Source organism: Orussus abietinus, unplaced genomic scaffold (genome assembly GCF_000612105.2).
Source record: "Orussus abietinus isolate OABI.00-Male unplaced genomic scaffold, Oabi_2.0 scaffold5, whole genome shotgun sequence".
Taxonomy (NCBI): domain Eukaryota; kingdom Metazoa; phylum Arthropoda; class Insecta; order Hymenoptera; family Orussidae; genus Orussus; species Orussus abietinus.
This window is the reverse complement of record NW_019394929.1, coordinates 735,771-754,628: the sequence shown is the minus strand read 5'-3', so window position 1 is coordinate 754,628 and position 18,858 is coordinate 735,771. Positions and strand designations below refer to the sequence as shown.

General features: G+C 43.7%; 2 protein-coding genes across 4 annotated transcripts in view; one reads left to right on the top strand and one right to left on the bottom strand.

Moving 5' to 3' along the window:
• The window catches only part of LOC105701111, a 39,042-nt gene that overhangs the window by 2,390 nt on the left and 17,794 nt on the right, over positions 1–18,858 (top strand). The window lies entirely within an intron of this gene.
• Positions 13,971–16,491, bottom strand: LOC105701380 (lethal(2)neighbour of Tid protein). Of its 3 annotated transcripts, none has more exons than XM_012428088.1 (2): positions 16,138–16,491; positions 13,971–16,079 (listed from the first exon to the last, which is right to left on the bottom strand). In XM_012428088.1, exon 2 carries the CDS (start codon positions 15,613–15,615, stop codon positions 14,305–14,307), a length of 1,311 nt encoding a protein of 436 aa, XP_012283511.1. In that variant the 5' UTR covers positions 15,616–16,079; positions 16,138–16,491; the 3' UTR covers positions 13,971–14,304. The 3 variants fall into 3 exon arrangements, with proteins under 3 accessions (XP_012283511.1, XP_012283509.1, XP_012283510.1); XM_012428086.1 differs by having other exon boundaries at positions 13,971–16,059; XM_012428087.1 differs by having other exon boundaries at positions 13,971–16,056.

Sequence of the window (18,858 nt, the reverse complement as noted above, 5' to 3'; positions counted from 1 at the left end):
CGCTGCCGAGGGTAGTCTAATTACCCGGCGTTGCTCTATGATAATTGGAATAATAACCTGACCACGACCGCCCCAATTGCTGTACGCAACGCATAGGTCCGAGGATGACCGGACCAGACCTTCGACGGGCACTCGAAGAAATTATTCCGCGACGCTGCAGTAACTTTCTCCGCGTAAATTAAGCTCGATGGTCCCACAAATCCCGGCATTCAGAGCTTGGCTATCATCCAACGTGCACCGTAGACGCCGTAGATCATCGTCGCGTGTTCTGGCACCCTGAACCTGAGGAACTCGCGACGGCGATCAGCGTCGATGCCCCTTATCAAGTCATAATCAGGAGCGGATTAATGCGCCCCCCGAGCTATCTTTTCTATTCGTCCAATTTTTTTCTTTCCCTCCACCGGCGCCGGCCAGCGTCGGCCGGCGTATACAAGCGGCGTCAATTTAGCCGAAATAAAATCCCCCGGGGAAAATCGAGTTCCCCGGGTAACGCAATTGGCCGGCTCGATGGATCCCTTTGGCCGTTCCGCGCGTCGCGACGCCTCCGCGACGCCTCCGTCGGCTGAGAGCGCACTTTGTCATCGCGATTCATTGTGCCCCGCGACGGACTCCTAGGGAAATTTCCATAATACTAGCCGCGCAACGAGCCCCTGGTGGATTCCCCCGCTAGGAAACCCGCTCACGATTCTCATTAAAAAGTTCCCGCGGCCGGGCGATATTCGCGGCTCTTCCAAAACGGCCCCGAAGGCCTCTCATCGAAGGCCGAACTTCCGGCGTCGATGCGACGCCGACGCCTCGCCTCACATTTTATACGAGCACGCCCTCTAGTACTAAATAACATTCCCCGAAGTTAAATAACCCCGAGGGAGGTTTTACATCGCGGAAAAACCCCCGAGAAAAATCGGGAGACCGAGTTTCCGAAGTTAGGAGAACTGTGTCCTTCGGGAAGTTAAGGGGAGGGGGAGAAAAATCGAAAGAGGAAAATCTAACTCGAGGGGAAGTTTATTTCGATCGGCTCCGTAAATGCGCGTATGAGAACTTCCTCTTTCTCCCTTTTGCAGGGATCTTTCAGTCGCGAACTGTATGCGTTTTGGGATCCGTACGAGATCCCTAGAGAAATATTACTAGAAAAAATAAAAAAAAAAATACCACGAGGCGCTTTTTAATTTCTTCGTCCTGGATACATTATCTCGGTATCTGTTTAAGCTGAGAGATCGGAAAGGAAACCGTCTCTGAGATTTATGCTCGCAGAGATTCGTTTCATAATGTAGGACATTTGGCCACGCTATTGCGGTCATGTCCGCGACTTCAAAGATTTCTACATGGCATCGACAGTGCCTTCCTTTCCGTCAAAGGGTGTAATCTGTCCTGGAAATATCTCTCCTTTGGACTAGGACTGCTATAAGCCGTCCCACTTCGTGGACAACATTCTCAAATTTAATATCCCGTTTGAGGAATTTTTTTAATACATTAAATATCTGCCGGTAAGGGACAAACAAACGGGCAATTTCGTTCGATCGTGTAAATCATGGCGGGAGGAGGTTTCGAGAGGGAAATTGTGAGCTTCGAAACGTCATTTCGACCTTCCTCGAATGGGCGACACATCGATGTCCAATAAAATATCCTCGCTTTTCACGATTTGCATTCTTTCGGGCGGATCATAAACGTGAAAACGACTTTACCGTCGAATCTAAATCTATAAAGTACAGGGAGAGATGCATAGAGAGGATGGATACAGCTATCTCGTTGGCTGAGTGACGCTCATCGGGGGAGAAAAAAAATGGGGGACATGTGCGTATATATGGATGTAGGGTGATACTTTTACGGTAAAAGGCCGGAAGGTTTTAGATAAAAGGTGCACACAGAGGGTGTGATAATACAGGGCCATTGAATATATAGGAAAAAAATAAAAGAAGAAGAAGAAGTTGAATCCCGAACTAACTTTGCTTCGCGCCTGTTGATTGAACGGAATACCTCGTTTAAGCTGCGATCCTCGACGCTGAAAACTCTGCAAGACACATAAATACTGAAAAAACCTGGAAATTTGCGCATTCCACGGAGACATTGCGGTGCAAGTACTCGAGGAAAAATTCTGTTGGACGAGTCGGTCACTGTATTAATTACTGTATCGAAAGAGGGAATTCCCGTGTAATGTCGCCCTCCATTAACCGCCGTGGTCGCGGATCAATTCCTCTTCGCGGGTAATGGAATGTACAAAAAAAAAAAACCTTACGTGAAGTACGCACCGAAAAAGTGACGGAAGAATTCCATTCGCACGTAAACGACGTGTCGACGTGTACAGTGTCGCTGGTGTACGTGGGTACCTACATGGCGCGTATCTACAGGCGGTTATGCACATACGTATGCACGAGCATCAATAAAGCAAACTGATTTACGAGCGACGTCCTCGTAAGCTCAGGGGTGGAAAAGCGCCGAAGCTTTATCACGCCCGGCGACCGCCCACGTCGGTACCGGAGGACGTAATTAACGACCGTGCCTCGATTTTTGCAATAGCCAAATCGCCACGTCGACAAGTCAGGCCGACAATAATGGCAGAGAAATTATGAGGGTAGAGAAAAAAAAATCGGAAACCTCGAAATCCTCGAAAATTCCATTTTTCTCGCCCTTATGAGAGCGAGCAGAAAATACGCGGCGCGGTGACACGAGTGGTCTTCGATTTATTCGGTGTGTTTGGATAACGAGAAATGTTTCTTACATATGCGACGTGATAAATAATACGTCACCCGATAATAGAACTGAGTGATTCTTACTTTTCTTGAATTAAAATTCAGTTAATCCGGCGACCGCGCACGTCGGTACCGGAGGACATAATCACACACAGACAGAGAAATTACGAGGGTGGGGGAAAAAAATGGGAAACCTCGAAATCCTCAAAAATTCCATTTTTTTTCCGCCCTTATGAGAACGAGCGGGAAAAAATGTGGACTCGAGTGGTATTCGGTTTATCCGGTGCTTTTGAGAGATGAAAGATTTAGTTATATATATATATACATATCACGTGGCATGCTATACAATAGAGTGCTGGGAAATAATTGTCACTCGGGTCATGGGGAGATTCAGTGAAAACTGCTTCGAATTCCACGAAAGCGCCCACGAGGATAGGAAAGAAAAATCCCGGTTGATCCCTTGATTTATCCGACCACGTGGCGTCCGAAAGCAGTGGGCCGATGCAGGGAATCCGTCTTCCTCGAGGTAATGGGACATCCGGACCATCTTAATCAGATCATAAATATTTCCAGGTATATCTGGATTTTTGTTCTTCTTCCCTCCGCCAAAAGTCATCCATCAAGGCGCATCGAGGATAAGGATAAGCCCGAGAGCCTAAAACCCTCCCTTAAGAAAGACGTGATTAATCGACCTTGCCAAATGGAAAAGGAGACCCAGCGAGACGAGAACAATGGCCCGTCATTTTTGGACACGCGATACGAGGTTCGATTTCCCATATGCGTTCGCACACATCGCGTAGTCGGGTTTTATCGATACCGGGAGACGACTCGATTGCTCTTCCCGACCGCGAAGGATGGGAGACGGGAAATATTGAGAGGATGACGTCAAGATGTCGGCTTGTTTGACGAAAAGAGACAGAGCTGAAAGGAAGGTTGCGTAAGTGTTCTAATTTCGCTTTCCTACGTCTTTTCTTCCCCTGGGGAATTTCTTTCTTCCCAGTTTCCAGCCGCGAGGTCCTAGAATTGGACAGAAGTAATTAGACCGGCGTGTACTTCTATTGCCTTGGATGGCCACGGATAGTCGATCCCGAAATAGGCGGATAAAAAATAAAGCATAAGCCGAATCCGGCGCAGAACTCGCCCGAAGGAGAGGTCAACGTCGATATTGCGATGGGACATCGATATTACGGTCACGCGTTTGCCAACTGACTTATGTATCGTACACCTACGTACACGTGGATCTCACGAGGGGGTCTCGGTGCATTATCGATATCAGCGCACTCTGCACGCCGTAGAAGGGAGAGGAAAAGGGGTGGTGAATTAGGAATCCACGAAGGAAAATTGGAAAAGTGCCTGTCGCGCCGCATTCCCCTTTGTCACCTTGTACGCGTGTGTATGTACGTTATGTATGTACATGCATACATGCACGTGGCGCACGTCGGTTTAAAGAGCAAGCGACGTTAGCCTTTATCACTTAAATGGGTTTCCTTCTCGGACGCGTTCCTGGCGGAAAATCATTTTCTTTTATTTGGAATAACTTCCAGAGTGGAAATGGGAGGTTTTCAAACTGGGCGCCGGTACCGTAACTATGGCCTCCATTTTAGACATACACCGTACGCGAACATTACGAGGGAACATTAACAGTCGTACCTTCGTCCTCTCGTTAATTAAAATAATCCTCTCCGCGATACATTTTCCTAATTATATTTCATAACTAGCGGGATGCGGTATTTACGCACCCGTCAAAAGGCACGAGATTACCCTCGTTCTGAAAAATTCATCGTGTCTAAATTGACTATTACGTAATGGAGATGAAATGTCCTTTTTCAGTCAGTGCGACGTGGAATTCAACTTACACCTGTTTAAGCTCCTTCACGAATCCATATACAAAACCACCATATATTTTTAATATCATTACATTGTGACCTTCGTCGAAGTGTGCGGAATTTCACTTATAATATTAATTTCTGCGCTCTTGAATTAGACCAGGTCGAGCGGAGTACTTTAATTGTTGTTCCGGTTGGTCGATAATTCAAGAAGACATTATAGCTTTGAGGTAATTCGACCTTTTAGGATTTCTTTGTTTTAGTTCCTTTAATTGTGAGTGCGGCCAGCGAATTCTCGATTTACCATCGACTTAAGGGGAAAGGTCTTTCCAACGTGGTAATGCCACGACCGCCTATACCAATAAACTTCCAAGTGCCAATAAAATCGCGCAATTGCTCGGGATTGCTCGGGCGTGCTTAAAGCTTCAATAAATGGTTCTAACTCTCGTGTGCGTATCGTGGTAGATGATAGGATTTTTATGCACTAATAAGATACCTCCACTCGCGCGATTACCTATTAAATCGTCGTTCTCCGCTCGTTAAGAGGACTCTGAATCGCTCAAAACTCCGCAAAAAAATGGTAAAAGTACTTATCACGGATCACCGAAAGCATTTCGAAATTGTATTAGAGAAGGAACAGTGAGATTTTCTCGTAGAGGTTTAAGGGAATTAATACGTCTAGCAATTAATTGTGGGTGATTATTCGCCGGCGTACATTTTGTACCATTGCGCCGTCGAGTTAAATGAGGACATTCGGATTAGTACTGTAGAGGATGCAGTTACTTCGCGAAGTAACTGATGGAACTATCACGGTTTAGCATCCCCGAATGCCGAAACGCAGGTGCACTATTACTAGCATTCGCAATTCAATAGCCGTTGCACTTAACCGTATCAGCATTTACCATTACTGCGATTAGATCCTAAGGTCCTAAATCCGTCATGTGCAAGAATCTCGGTATAAAAATAAATACCAAACTAAAAGGCCAAGATGGCGAACCGTAAATATTCCTCGGCTCGTGTCTTTTTTTCAATAACAAAATGAAATTTTTAAACCCATTAAACCGGCGTATTATATTCGTTTATTTTTACTGCGTTATACCATTTTCCTCGCATTTATTAATACGAATACATAGAACTGTTGGATAAACTCGGGGGTAGGAATTTCCAGGATTCGAGCTCCGAGGAGCCGAAATGCTCCCAATTAAAACGATTTTGTCGCGGCGAGAGTTTCATCGCCCAGTGCAAGAGATTCTGCATAGAGGTAGAACTAGCAATTACGAGATCGACGATAATTCATCTAGGCTGCGATCCCCGAGGCATTTGTCATTCCTATCACGGTACATATAAATCGCGCCGATTTATCTGTACTCGACGCAGGTACATTTGTCAAGAATTACGGCTTTGCTAGACCTCGTTCTGGACAATAGCGAAATGCGCTTTCCGAAGGATACGCTCTGGTTCCCCTTTTCCGAAAATATATTCTCAATTTTCCCGAGGAGTCACGGACCTCAGAAAATACGCATCGGTTAATAGATATTGATTCGGCAAGACCGCTTATCAATTTCGATCGGCTACGATATAGATATATATTTTGTACATTTCATTGTTTATGTCTCACCGAAACTGGAGGCACGTGAGAAACTCCAGCAAGAAAGTCTTACCCCGAGGGTTCTTAACCTCAGAATTGAACGTAATCGTGTACCGTATCGTCGCGACATATCAATACCCTAACTCGGATTTTCCCTTATTTTTTTATAACTTTACACCTCCGCTATCGATTGTATCCCCGCGTATCCGGAAAACTTGTGTTGAAATTCGGCGGAAGAGCTCGACGCGGTATACAGAGCAGCGTTTCCACGAACTGCCTGAATTTTCCATTTACACAAGTACAACGGATATTGAAAAGTCATCAAAGCCCAAATGCCCAAACGGAATGCCCGCTGCGCATATTGTACAAATAATACGTTAAATTTACCATACGAGTGAAATGCAATTCCCGGTTACGGTACTCCGTGAACAGAAAAGGATGACAAAGGTCTGACCTATCCCAACGCGGTGGCGGTGAAACGTTATCAGAAATTCTTTCCCTGGAGATATTTCCCCGAGAGATATTATCATCATCGCATTAAATTCGATATCCTAAATCTATACGCAATATTATTGCGATACCGTTCATTAATCTCGATGTAGCTTTATTTGTACGCGGTGTCGAGGAACGAGGGGCGTCGGAGAATATAAGAAAGGTCAGTTACAAGAAACGGCCATCGCGTTCATTCCAGATATGTCCATGTCATGTATTTACAGTGTCTATCATCCTGTCCATCCGACTGAAGGGGAGGAGACTCGCTCCGTACAACCCTTCGCCTTGTTAGCACTGTACAACGAGCACTTGTTCGGCTCGACTGACAATGCAGACGGCTCTCGCAATAAAGGGCAACGTATACCATCTACGGAAACAGCGTTTGATCATATGGGCCCTGAAAGTATCACTCATACCCGGTGGAGAAAAATATTTCTCAAAAGAGAGTGCCATTTCGACATCAACTAAACCATCAAATCCATCGTCTCCCTTTCGACCGCTAACATGAAATGCCATTGAAATTAAATATTAAATTTCTCCCACTTCATTTATGCCGCGGTAAGGACGTTATATTATATGTTTCTACGAATGGGAATACACGATTACGTAATGATGTTTATTATTATGTTAATTATTTCATTCTGCTTGTACTCGTCAGATTTGTCAAAGGGAGGCCTCTTGATCCGTACCTTCCCGATTGATCGATCTCAAAGAAATAATTCCAAGCCTCTCAATTACATGGCAATTACAGCTTTCCTTTTGCGGAATCTCGTCGGCTACTTTAATAGATTCTAGATCTTGTGTTTGCAATGTCTATGGTCTTGTCCGCCGAAGAGGAACGAGACTCACTGGCTTGTTTGCCCTGCACGACAAGCACCTGTTCGACTCGAATGACAATGCAGCTGGCTGCAGTGGGAGGAAAGGGGTGGAGGATTGGTACAGGGAAAGGGGTGCGGGAGGATGAAGTGGGTGTGAGTGGCTGCGGTAAAAGGTAGAGAAGGATGGTGCACCCGGTTACCTTCGCCTTGCGTTGCCTGTCCGACGTTGCTCCACGTTGCCTATCCGAAGTTGCTCCACGTTGCTCGTCCGAAGTTCTTCGACGTTGCTCCATATCGGTTCCCCTCGTTCATCGTTGCTTCGTGTTAACCCATGTTGCCTCATTCCGTTTCATGCTATTCGACGTTGTTCCGTCCCAAGATCCCGAACTACTGACTCTTCCGCGACATGACCTGCCGACCAAATTGGGACAATCCCATCGGTCACTTAACAGGTCGTCTTCCCGCACCTCTTCAACCATCAAACGAGCCACTAAACAAGAATAAAATAATAAAGTTCAATTGACCTTGACCGAGTGGCACCGCTTATTCTTACCGCCTTTTGAAATGACCCAAGTGAATCCTCGTACCTCGGGCTGCCGTGAGACACACGCGTTATCTCATATCGACTATCCTTCGTTACCTCATATCGTTGCTCTCACGTTGCTTAACGTTGCCGCCCCTAAGTTCAAGCGCAACGAGTTCCAGGAATTCTTTGTCGATTCCCGCGATGCATCCTCTACTTACGATATCGGTCCGGCAACTTCCCCAGACGATCGGGGGATTCGCATAGCGCGAAGGCTGTCGGGAATCCGAAAGCTAATGAATTTCTCCCCCGGAACTTCCGTGAATTCCGGAAATTACTCGACGGAGCCGAGGCGAAGGTGGCATCGCGCGATTATCTCCGCGCCTAGGGGATCGACGGGGGAAGAGGAGCAAGGAAGCCTGGAGGATCCGTTAATGCACTTCGAAAGCTCGAGGTTTCCTTGCTCACCCGATCGGCGCCAGAGGGTGATCGCCGCGTATCCCGAGGGACTCGCCGACTGCAAAGGGATGGAAGGGGACTCGAAATGTTTTTTCATTAGGCCAAGCCACGGCGCGCTCAGCTGCATTCAGTGATATTTATCGATCTATTTCTAGATCCTCGAACGATCCCCTGAAGCTTACCACGAAAGGAGGAGCTCCTTAACGACCCGGCTTGAGCTTCCCTTAGAACGTCTCGATATCTCTCATCCGTCATTTGATCAAATTTTCTACAAGTTGTCTTTAATAACGAAGTATCATAATTACTTCTTTATTAAATTCATCGAGGTTGACTTCGTAAGTAACGCCCTGTTCCCCGTTAACTCTTCAATCCTCCTCGTTCCTTTCATGTGGAAAATATGAACCGGAGGATTAATTTTATATCTCTTAATTTAATGCTACACCAAGGGATGGAGGAGTCTCAAAATGTTTTTTTTTCTTTTTCTTTTTTTCTTAGGCCAAGCCGTGACGCGCTCTGCTGCTTCGATGATATTTATGGATCTATTTATGGATCCTCGAAAGATCCCCCGAGGCTACACTTGCCAGGAAAGGGGGAGCTGAAACATTATACAAATTGTCATTAACAATGAAGCATGAAATTTAGGAACAAAGTCTTGTATATACAGAAGCGCGCAGTACTGATTCAAATGAAATAAATTGTCATAAATCCCCAGAAATGTTGCACCGGGTTTATTCGAGGGAAATGAATATTCGTTGAATTTACAAAATATTTCCCCAGCACCATTTAAAGGAACAATTCTTCGGCCCGATGAGATGTCTTTTCCCGGGGTGCAAGTTGTCCCGAAAATGATTCCAGGAGTCGACGTATGACGGTAAAAGTTCCAATCGATAATCTCGCAAATCTCCCGGATGGACTCCCCTTCGGAAGATCATCCAGCCTGTCGGTCGTAATTTCGTCGTCGAGAGAAGGCGCCGACGCGTCGCGTCGCGGCCTCGCAAGAGGGGAAGAAAACTCGGCGGGGCCGCAAATGGGTCGCAGGGTGCGCCGTGGGTAAACAGAAAATTCTATTTCGTCGAAAAACCGCCTCGTTGGCGCGACCCCGAAGGGTCTTCCCTTTCTCGGGAGCGGAAGTGCCGGGCCGGCACGTTTGCGCCGCGGAAATGCTTTCGGACAACCCGCCGGAGAACAAACATCTCGACGTCTCGCGAGGCGTCAAAGAAGAGCCGGGCTCGTTTATCAAGGCACCGCGACCACCTCGGCTCGGTAAACACGTTCCTGTAAAGCACGTGTCGCGAAATGTCCCCCGACGAATGGGGAATCCGTGACCAAGAGGAGAGAACCCGCCTCCTGTACCTTATCGCGAAACATGGCCCCCTAAAAAAAGCGAGATTTTTAAAATACCTGCAAATATTTATCCGTAAACACCGGGTACACGGCGATCCCGTAACAGAAAAAGGCGACACCTCATCGTAAAGAAGGGTTTTAAGGAAGGTCGCCGTACAGTGGAGTCGCCATTTTTGGGGTGTAAAGTAAGCGCGACTCCTTTCCGGTTATTTCATAAAACGGGGCATTACAATGCTAACATTAACGCTCTTATTGCAACTTGAAGTGACATCAATGGCGCCGACGTCGAATTGACGATCGGTTCGATCGATCCGTTTCTTAATCTTATCTTAATGAAGTCTCCCAGTCCATGAATTTCCCTTCCCACGGACATCCGTTCCTAGCTATTCGCTATCGCATCGAAGACCGCTCTTGTAGTCCCGATAAGGGGTATTAAATTTACCGCCCCTTCCTTCGATTTCTCTCCGCAGCGTCCTTTCTTGCGAGATGCTTATTTACCCGATGGTTAATAAATAAGAGAGTCGAGGTACACCAAATGACTTCCCTCCATGCCAGGAATATTCGTGGTACCCACCCACGTGGTACTGGTACCCACTATCTGGTATGAAAATGCATTAAAGCTTACAGAAAAAAAAAAAAAAAATAATTCTAATCTAGAATTAGAGAAAAAAATTCTCTTACGGGAAATAATACCACGAGGTATATCGCGGGGATTTCTTTTGCCTCGCGATTTCCCGGGGCAGGAGAGTAACGAGACCGTCCCCTTGAAATACTTATCGAGGCTCGCGAGTGGGTGCTCCGGAGCTCCATTCGGCTCGTTCATTTCCTCATTGGTCGTTGTTCGCGAACGGTCGGCATTTGGGGAGCTTCGCAAGCTCTTCGGCATTGTTTCCCCCGCGATTGACGAATCGCGCCGAGCTTTTTACGGGCTCGCATAAAGAGAGAGTTTATGCCCGTTGCCGAGGTGGAGGCGCGTTTCCGGCGAAGAGACGAAGAAGCACTCGGGAATTTACGTCACTTCGTGTAAAAGCCGCGGCTTTGGCCCGCGTTTCCTCTGCCCTGTTTATTCGGTTGCTCCGGGTTGCTCGGTTGCTCGGTTGCTCATTTCCCCGGGATCTTTCGGTCCATCTCGCCCCTCGAAAACGACGTCTTAGTGGACGCGAGCGTCGCGCTTGATTCCGCCGCCCCCCGGTTCTTTTTTCTCTCTCTTCTTTCTTCCCGGCCTTTTTCTCCTCTCCGACGTCTCTTCCTCCGCCTCCGTTTCATTCCGCATGCCGGGAATTTATCCGCCGGACGTCCATTCCAGCGAAAACCTGGAAGAGACGGTACGCGGGGGGCGGATTTAACGAGTTAGATACGTGATTTGCATACGTAGCGATGCGATTGTTATTACAAATTTCATATTCTTCGGTAATTAGATAAAAAATCGGCGCGTAACCGACAGGTACTTTGGAAGGGAAACTTATCAATTAAAGACGGTATTCCTTCAAGAAGTGCTCTTACGCGATGGTACTACTTGGTTCGTGCTTTATGTTTGTCACTTTTATGTCATTTTGAGGGTGAATATAATTGTCTCAAAATTAACGCATTATTAATGTGAATAGTAATTATTTGTCAAGAAGGAAAAAGAAGCAAGTCCTCGTTCTCATAGGAAATTTTACTTGAAGAGTGTAACTGCATACGGCTCTTGTCATAATATTCGATGGAACAGTATGTAAGAATGGTTTTCTTATTAACGCGATAGCTTGTCGATGACATGGATGAATATCTCCCCCAAGCCTCGTATTTCAGGTGATCGAATGACACTGCCACAAAATTGTCACCCTAATTGGAAGCGCCTCCCTCGACGTCGAGTATCGAGAAGCCTCCCGGAGGCTTCGAATTACCCTGAAAGGACTTCTACGAACTCTTGCAGATTCCCATTGATTTCCGTTTAACTCGGGCTGAATGGCGCCTCGTTCTTGATTCAATAGAGTAAAGATCGGGTCTCCTACATCTCCGAACAAATGCAGAAAATATACGATCACACGGGAATATTTATAATTATTCCTACGGCCGATACTTATCGGCAAGAATTAAAATTCCCTAATAACAATATGCGACGTAAACTTCAATCTAATTAACGCCGCGTTAATGAGCCCATTAACCGGGAATTCCGCTGAAAGCGAGAAAAAAAAAAAAAAATCTGCGATTCATCCCTCCGTTTACACGCCGGAATTTTTTCCCTCCCTTTTCACGGCAAACATCGAGGAAATACATCAGGTCGATATAGAATATCGACTGTTAAGAGTGCTCGAAGTGCTCCTTTACGAGCGGCAAACTGAATTTCCCCAACGAAATCATCGGGATTCTCAAAGGTGCCGAGGAATTCCCAACGTGTAGCCCGTCTCCCTCAAGATGGGGTTCGAATTTACATAGCTGCAAAATAGGGAACGAAAGCGAGAAATTCTACGGAATTCCACCTGGGCACAAGGAAACTGTTTCGCCGGTTTGACCACCCTCAAGTGGCATAAAAAGGGAGGAAGACCACTTTCATTAATCTCGCTTTATTTACTTAAGGGCTCTGCAAGCGCCCTCCTATTTATTCCTCTTTATTTACTTAAAGCCGAGAATGAGCACTTTTATTTATCTCTCCCTCTCCATTTACTTAAAGGCAAGAAAGAGCGCATTTATTTCCCGCGTCTTACCCCATATATATATATTTTTTCTTTTTTTTTCCCCTCTCACTTTTTCCCGTAGTCGCGGCATTATTTCAAGCCCCTTGCCTGGTAATGCCGGCGAAAGGGATTTAACAAAGGTCGCGCAAATACGCAAATCCAAATCTTCCCGTTCGGCTTGCGTGCAAAGAGCGATCGTTAGCCCGTCCGCTGATGTGGATGCAATTAACGGATATCGGGCCGAGTAAAAGGGTAAAAGAGAGGGGTCGAAAACAGTAAGTGCGTCGAGTCTCACCGATTGAACCAATTAACCCTTTCGTTACGGAATTGTCCGCCGACATGGTACCTCTGTGTGCGAAACAATTGAGCCATGAGTACATACATCACTGCAGGGCAATGCCTGCTATTTTATTACGCATCGAAACTATCGGTATCCTACCTCCAGTAATTTCCAACTAATGAATAACAAATACTCATGATGGTGCGACGAAATCTTAAATATTCTCCGTTAATATCTCTACGTTTGGAAAATCACGATACGAGGCCCTGGATATAAAGAGAAAACTAATAAATTCATGAAAATCTTGGAAGTTTCATTCGGACATGTTGCACTGGATTCAAAATGCACTCTTAGAAATGTTTACTGCGCATATTAATTTTACATGCCGGATAACGCCTGCTTACTATTTTTTTTTCTTTTTTTTTTGCGCAATTGTGGCAACGTTATATCTATGAGAGGCTGCACTTGTAGAGGTGTATCTTTGACACGAGAAGTCAGGAAATTGAACAATTCGTTGCACTATCTTGTTACATTGAAGGAAAGAAATATTGCCGCGATATCCCGTCGTTCCAAACATGCCGATCGACTCTTTGAAATCGAATCCACGAGTGCATCATTTTTCTCCTTGCGGGTCGTTATACAGGTTCTCATATTCTGCGCACCAAATAAGGATATTTCTCGGATGCTCTCCCATTTCTATCTTTCAAGGAAAATTTCCGAGCTCGCCTTTTCCCGGGCCGGAGAAACGACTGATTGGCTTTAGTTCCATCGGGATACGGATTCGAAAATAATCCTAAATAATTCGATATTAAAGCTCGACGCGCTTTCGATCACTATTTCGTCTCCCCTGCTTCGGGGGATTTAAATTCCGGAATATTCGCTCGAACGCTCCCAATTTTACGCATATTCGGACAATTTGTATAAAGAGCGACCCTACATTCGGACGCGACTCGAAAATGGGGTGCTCGAGGTACACTTTGGGAGAAATATTTGACAAAAGGGACCATTGCCGTGCCGAGGATTAATATCGCTTTTATTTGACACAGCAACAGTCTATAATCAATTGTAATATAACTTTGAATTCTCTAAAACGTTAATTCCATTTCTGTTTACTCCATCGTTACTCTGCGCGCATGAGTACTTATTTACATATGCATTATATAATTGTTACTTATTACGTAGATACTAAAATTGTATATTGAACAGTCGTATAAGGGATATCGCATACATCTCTTGCAAAAAATAGACGAGCGCGATTTTCCACATTTTCAATACAGTCACACTTCATTCCGGATATAATGCAGTTATTAAAGTATTTATTCGCATATTACATTTTTTACGAGCTAAATCAAACTAGAGTATGACTATTTATTTATATACAATAATCTTATACTAATAGCTAACGCTCCGTCAATTATTTGTTTTTGATTACAGAAATTTCTTTTTGCAAAAGTCACCATAAAAACGATACATGATATTGTAACGTTGCCTAAAAATATATTTTTAACAAGTCATTTCACCATCACTAGATAATGTATATTCAAATGTAAATTATTTACAAATTTAACGCTTTTAATGATGACCATATTAGTGCTTCTTAATGAAAGGTCATCGAGTTAAACGATGCCTTTTATTTAACTTTTGTACTGGTTACATTGTATCTATACAAACCATACAATATCATTATATGGCAAAAGTGCAATCCAGCACTGCTAAAAACAGTACTTGGATAGACATTCCAACATAGTTCTATAATGCCTAAAAGAATAATTTTAATGGCAGTACTGTAATGCGTGCACCATGTAAGATATGGTAATGTATGATAATACCATACATAAAATTGATAATGTAGTGATCGACTATACACCATGCCAATGAAATTTGCAGTAAATAACGGTAAAATGAACAATTGCGATACAGTGGACATATCGACAGCCTCATGTTTTCGTAATTGCCTAGTAACGTCTTTCTCAATGCACTTTAATTTTGCATAAGATTTCAGGTACGTTATCCAATGGGATGCAAAATAGGCCAAAGTAAGAAGGTGTAAAATTAATAAAGAAATGTGAAAATACGGATGGAGAAATACTGCTTCTGGTAAAAATCTCCAATTTACCGTCCACTTGAATTCGAACACACGACCAAAATTGAATGCGTACTTTATATAGGCTATTGGATTTGTGATGAGGAAAGGTAAAGCTAGTATTATCTGTACAGTCGCACAAACAGAAAGGTGAATTATGGTATCTCGTAGGCCTAAAACCATTAAGTATGCTACGAGCAGTGCAGGGGAAAATAATAGAATATTCATTTTCACTGAAACTGCTAAACTGTACAAAATGCTTCCTAAGTACCAACGGTTGTCCAAGAAAGCATTTACAGCTGCAAAAAATAATACCATCGCTATGGGATCATTGAACAGTCGTAACACAAATATGGAATGAATTCTATATGAGGAGCAGCACATTAGAATCAAAATAAATGGTGGAACTTTCAAAGTTTTGGCATATATTCGAAAGACCAGTATTAACAGAATTGCATATACAATGGCAAAGAAGTACTGTGCGATTCTTATGTTCATTCCAAATATTGTTAAATAGTATAACATGGAGAATATATAAACAAATCCAGCAGGATATACCAATGGTCCCGTGTCACCTTTCAATTTTGAATAGTCTAAAGTTCCATTTAACACTCCCTCAACTTCCTGCATATAAGCCCTCCAATCGATTTCTGTATATCGCACCTTTTCAATAATTATAAAATTTATAACTAATTCCATTACGACTAGTAAACACGCAATTACAGGTACGTTCTTAGCATCCATCAATAAAGACATGATTTTGCTCCACTTACAATTACTTTTTATCCAATTTCTAATCATCTTCTTGTACGGCTTAAAAGAGAAACCATTATTTCGATTCTTTGCCTGCGGTGCCATTTTTAAAATCTTCGCCTACTTTTTATTTACCGTATTTGAATAAACTAATTTCTTTCCTTTCCTTACCAGACTGTATTTTAATCGCTTAAACCCCAGACAAACATTATCCCTCTACGTGATCTAATTTACCCAGTTCCGATAATCCAAATTTAGACCAGCTAGGACATTACCGCATTTTGCAAAAGTGGACCATGCAATTGGCACCAACCGAGATAGAGATTGCACAGTTCGTCAAGAAATGCTTCATCCCCAAACCATGATTACAAGCACGACTTAACAAAATCAATACAATCGATCCGTAGTATTAACATTTAAACTTATCGCTTAACGTTCTATCCCTCCCATTTAGCATAATTTCAATTTATACATTTTCCATATGCGAAGCCTCCACTGCGTTTATCATTCAGGTTTTTTTTCACACACTGCAAGTGCGATCCACATCTGCTACAAAATTGAATTACTGTCTATTTATCTTCGTCAACTTAAAATTCGTTCATAGTCACTCGTGATAACCTTACTCACATAAACGTACACCAAGTAACAGCGAACTTCCGTGCGTGAACTATTTCTTGACTTTCCGATATTCTGGATTTAGACCGGCAGGTCGATATCAGTTTTTACGAGAGCAAACCATGCGGCGTTATCAGCACTCGTGAGTGCACAAGTTCTGTGCTTTATAATTTATCATTTCACTCCGTGACGACTGCTAGAGAATACTTTAACCAACTGGATTACTACTTCGCAACAAACTTTGATGAATTTTAATGGAGGAACTGGCTCTTCGACTTCGAAAATCCAGAGCGACACTCTCTGCGAAGAGAGGTTAGGATGAAGTGGGAATACGGCGCCGCGTGTTTGCAGGAAATTCGTCACGATATTCAGCGCCATCTGGTGTCTCGTTCCATGAACTACTTTTCCCGTCCGCTTCCGAGCGGGCATTTTTAAATCGGATTAAAAATTACCATATTACTGGAATATTAACAAATCGAACTTGACCATTTCAGCGCGATCCCGAGCCAGTTTTTATGAAAATAAATAATCAGAGTCAAAGTCGAAAGCGATATCGACTTTCTTCCTCTTTAGTCTATTTTCTTATCATGAAGTACCTGGATTTGTCGAGAAAAGAAATTGCAGGAGGTTCAGCTTTTTAGGAAAAATGTGGATAGTTGTTACATTTAGTTGCATGCATGTAGGGAGAAGCATTACAGTTTTAAAAATCAAAGATTTAATGAACACCTGGGTACATTAATTTTGTATGTATGCGATTTATCCACTCTTATACTCGCATGGAAGTTTTCAAGCATCAAAGTGCAGGATCTAAATAAACTGCACTACCTCCCTGAGAATAATTAAATGCTTCAATTAGAACCCGATGTACTCTGATTCCACCGATGTATTTTCCTGGCCATTCATCATTTTGATAGTGATTCGAGGATCCATCACTCAATGACCGTCGGTGCTCGAAATGTCCCCGGAAGTCAGCTGCATATACATCATCGCCGATACATTACGTGCATTACCGAAGACGAGTACTACATGGATATGTCTGACGGCACTCGGCCATCTAAAAGCAAGTACATGTATATGATCGTAACCAGGCGAAGTGCGGTTTCGAAGTGAAACCGCGACAGGAGACATCAAAGGCCGACGGCGAAGTATTCCAAAGATGAGTGGAAGACGCTTTACCGGAAAAGAGGAAGAGTGGCCAAAAAGAGTTTCCACTCGGAAAATGAGTACGAGATCCATCTAGGAAAAGGCAACGGAAAGGACAAAGCGAGCGAAAGCGAAATCCAAATTTTTTTTCACCCCTGTGTAAATAATAGTATTACCTACATATTATCACCGCAGTAATAATTCAATAAAATGAATTAAAAAGGAATAGTAAGATTGATATATAATTTCTGGATTCTTCATTAACGATATCTAATCACTGGACATCGTGTCAGAAATGTTCAGTTTTACCGACCTGTAACATTCGAAATTCCTCCGGAATTTCAATGGCCCTCTCGCTGCGCATTTGCTCCAACTTTCTTCCAATTTTTTATTTAACTTTCACGAAATTACGGGGACTATCGGGAGGAAAAGTCGGGGATAGGTTGCGTTTACTAGTTTTTCGTCGCCTATCGAACCCGCCTCGGAAGAGTTCACGCGAATTCCCGCCGGTTCTCCCGAGTTTTCCCGAATTTCCCAGGGCCCGTTAAGCCCGGGCTTGATTTCGGCGATTCCCCTGGTTTCCGAAGCGCAGAGGGCCATTCAATTTTCGGATGAGTTGGATTCTCGAGCTTCCGTAGAATTTCCCCAGCTTTCACCTGAATCCCTTCTGCGTGGGTCTTTCCCTTAGCCAAGGCATTACCAGCCCTCCCAATCTATCACCGTTCGATTTAGATGTTCGATTCGGCCCAGGGTTGATGTTTCCCATCCAGTTAGGAACGGCTTTAGGTCCATTCAAATGGAAAGCGATTAATCGCTTTTGCCTCGTCAAACTTTTACTCGCACCCGGACGTCGATGTCCACCGATCGGCCTTTTTTTTATTCGAACGGTCTCTCGGTTCCTGATTAAATGACGAATTTACGTGAGAAATTTCTTCTTTCTAATCCTCCCCCTTTCCCCCACGCCATTGAACAATCTTTTATGCGCCACCATTCATAATAATTCGATACATATAATTTAATTGTGGTTGATAAGTTCACGGAGACCTCAAAATAAGCAAAGGAGCCTTTTTGACAGACCAATCATGGCATGTTTCCGAAAAGTAACTATAATTGTTAAACAAGTTAGAGAAAAAAAAAAACAAAGCTGAGTGCGGAGTAAATTGAAAAAAATTAAATAAAGAGAATGTGTAAATAGTGACACTTTTCGACTTTTCATTCCAGTTATTGCACGACTTTAAGGTGCTAGGTACTTTTTAATTTAAAAAGCATAATTCATTTGTCGCGATACTTGTGAACAAACTATTGTTATCAGGCATATCTTGTCTACTTTAAGCTACGACGCGATCGTTCCTCTTTGCTCGTAGAATCAAAAATTCATGAGGTAAATACCGCCACCGTATCGCATTATGGTCGATGGCCGAGCAATAATTTTCATATGACGTGTCCACCCTCTTCCAATAAATTCATAGTATTATTCGCGTACCGAGGTAGGAAATTACTGGAATAACAGGTTGCGCCCCATTGTTCGCCACCGTAATGCTTTATCGTTATCGCGATTAACACCGAGCTAGAATTACTATTATTTCGGCG